This window comes from Pteropus vampyrus, unplaced genomic scaffold (genome assembly GCF_000151845.1).
Source record: "Pteropus vampyrus isolate Shadow unplaced genomic scaffold, Pvam_2.0 Scaffold732, whole genome shotgun sequence".
NCBI classification, from domain to species: Eukaryota; Metazoa; Chordata; class Mammalia; order Chiroptera; family Pteropodidae; genus Pteropus; species Pteropus vampyrus.
In genome coordinates this window covers 47,219-49,769 of record NW_011889513.1, presented here as the reverse complement: position 1 = coordinate 49,769, position 2,551 = coordinate 47,219, and the positions used below count along the sequence as shown (strand labels likewise).

Here is a 2,551-nt window from a genome sequence, read left to right as displayed (position 1 = left end):
TTTCTAGATCTCTCCCTTTGAAACAACAATAAGATGAATATGTAAAACTCAAGAAAAAACACCTAACATTTAGTAGGTATGACAAAATTAAGAAAAGTGGAGATATTTTGTTTATAGGAATCATATTTGTAGGCAGGACAGACGTTTTGGAGGACAAGCAGGAAGGTAATTTAGCTATAAAACATAAATACAGCAACCATTCTTCACCTCAGTGAAAACAGGCCCTCACACATGGAATCCATCTTCTATACTTCAGGAGTAGATTACAGCATGAAAAAGAAATATTTGCATAGTAATTAATGCAATACTAGGAGTAATGCTTCTTTGTATTTAAGGTGAATTCTTTCTAAAGAGTGTATTAGGTATATCTCTTTATCAAATTTCCATTTTCCTCACAATTCTACCTGGAGATACATATTTGATAATCATACTTTTTCAGGGACTATGGTAGGGATTGTAGATGCTGAACTCAAACCGTAAAAAAGTAGGAGTCCAGTTGAAAAAAACAAGCAGAATGTTAAAGTCCACATTATCAGTAAGAGGAGTTAAGAGAATGAAATAAAATAGAATGACAAGTCCAAAGTTAAACTGTATTTCAAGGTTTTTCTTTTTTAAACATCATGTTAACAAACTTAGTCAACAGCATAGTTTTTTATATGTGAGTAATACAACACATGAATATTCTTTCAGTAACACAAAATAAAATTCTTGAGATATGATCATTTGAGAAGAAATTTTTCTTAAGAATCCCATACGAATTCACAAAGTAATTGGGATTTTCCAAATATTTTTGGTTCAAATTTAGGTAAAACTTTTTAAGACTGGGAAAATGTACAAGGGAGGAAAATGTCCATATATTAGAGGAGAAAGCATGATAAACTGAATTACTTACATCGTACACAGTAGGAGAATTAAGTAAATAGATATTCCAGCAAATAAATAGAAGAGGAACATTCGATTGCCATATTTTCTGGCTTCAAAGCTTTTAGCCCACCAATCATGGGGAGTTCCTCAGCTCTAAAACAGTTGTTTGTTATAAGCTGTCATCTCACAGAATCTTTTCAAAGCCCCCTTCATGTCTTTATTCCTGAGACTGTAGATAAAGGGGTTCAGCATGGGTGTGACCACCGTGTACATCACTGAGGCTATTGCACTTGAGTGTGTGCTGTGGGGAGAAGCAGAGCTGAGGTACACTCCTAGTCCTGTACAGTAAAATAAGGAGACAACACAGAGGTGAGACACACAGGTAGAAAATGCTTTATATTTCCCATGAGCTGATGACATTCCACGAATGCAAGAAACTATCTTAGAGTAAGAGTAAAGGATCCCAGTAAGGGGAATACCAGCCAACAGTCCAGTTGAAAAATATATTATTATGTTATTAAGAAAGGTGTCAGAACAGGCAAGTTGGACCATCTGATTGAGTTCACAGAAAAAGTGGGGAATTTTCAAGACTGTACAGAAAGACAGTCGCAATACTGTTAAGCTTTGTAACAAGGAATAGAGGGCACTCATGATCCAGGACACCAGGAGCAGCAGTCCACAGAGCCGGGGGTTCATGATGACAGTGTAGTGCAGGGGGTGACAGATGGCCACAAAGCGGTCATAGGCCATCACGGTCAGAAGAGAGTCATCCAATCCTGCAAAGAGTAGGAAAAAATACAGCTGTGTGATGCAGCCTTTATAGGTTATGACTTGGCTCTGTGTCTGGATGTTCACCAGCATCTTTGGGATGGTGGTAGAGGTGAAACAGATATCCGCAAAGGACATGTTGGAGAGAAAGAAGTACATGGGTGTGTGGAGGTGGGAGTCTGAGCTGACGGCCAGGATGATGAGCAGGTTTCCAACCATGGTGATCAGGTACATGAAGAGGAAAAGCCCAAATATGAGATGTTGCAGTTCTGGTTCCTCAGAAAGTCCCATGAGAAGAAATTCTGTAATCTGTGAATAATTTTCTGGTTCCATGTGTTGGTGGTAATGACTGGGAAATAAAAATTTACGTGATTAATTAACAAACTTGGGCATTACTAGCATCTTGAAATGTTACCATTTGTATTTTGCAGTAAAATGTATATATGATACATATGTGGGTTTGTAGACATCTGATCCCCTTTAAATAATCTTCCCTCTAAATAGGAATTCCTGTCCCACTATCAGCAGTTTGCCAAATAAGTCATTTTTATACAGGTTTAATGAGAAATTCTTTCATATGTAATTTCTGTGATTCCTGCACCTATTTCATGTTTATTTGACCACCTTGTTTTTATATGGCACTTAGTGGATGAGGCTGGCCCTCTCTCATTTTTCTTGTACTACTTTTCTTTGTTATTCTTGGCTTTGAGTTTTGATCTCTTTTATGACTCATTTGATGGGTACACTAGTCCTAGTTCTATTCTGTTTTCAACATGCAAAGTGCTCCTTAGACATATTATATAAAATCCTGCTTATGCTACAACTATTGGTCCCCTTTCTTCATACATTTATCTCTGAGGAAATGATGTCATACCACACTCATTGAGAAATACGTGCTGAGTTCTGACCTTTCTCTCAT

At 37.2% G+C, this 2,551-nt stretch overlaps 1 protein-coding gene across 1 annotated transcript; it reads right to left on the bottom strand.

Annotated features, from left to right (window-relative positions):
• Positions 1-1,017: 1,017 nt before the first annotated feature.
• LOC105309363 (olfactory receptor-like protein OLF4) lies at positions 1,018-1,965 on the bottom strand. The gene has a single exon (XM_011385485.1). It carries the CDS (start codon positions 1,963-1,965, stop codon positions 1,018-1,020), a length of 948 nt encoding a protein of 315 aa, XP_011383787.1.
• Positions 1,966-2,551: the final 586 nt, after the last annotated feature.

Excerpts from the sequence above, each read along its gene's own strand:
- LOC105309363 (XM_011385485.1), bottom strand. The coding sequence starts at position 1,965 with ATGGAACCAGAAAATTATTCACAGATTACAGAATTTCTTCTCATGGGA.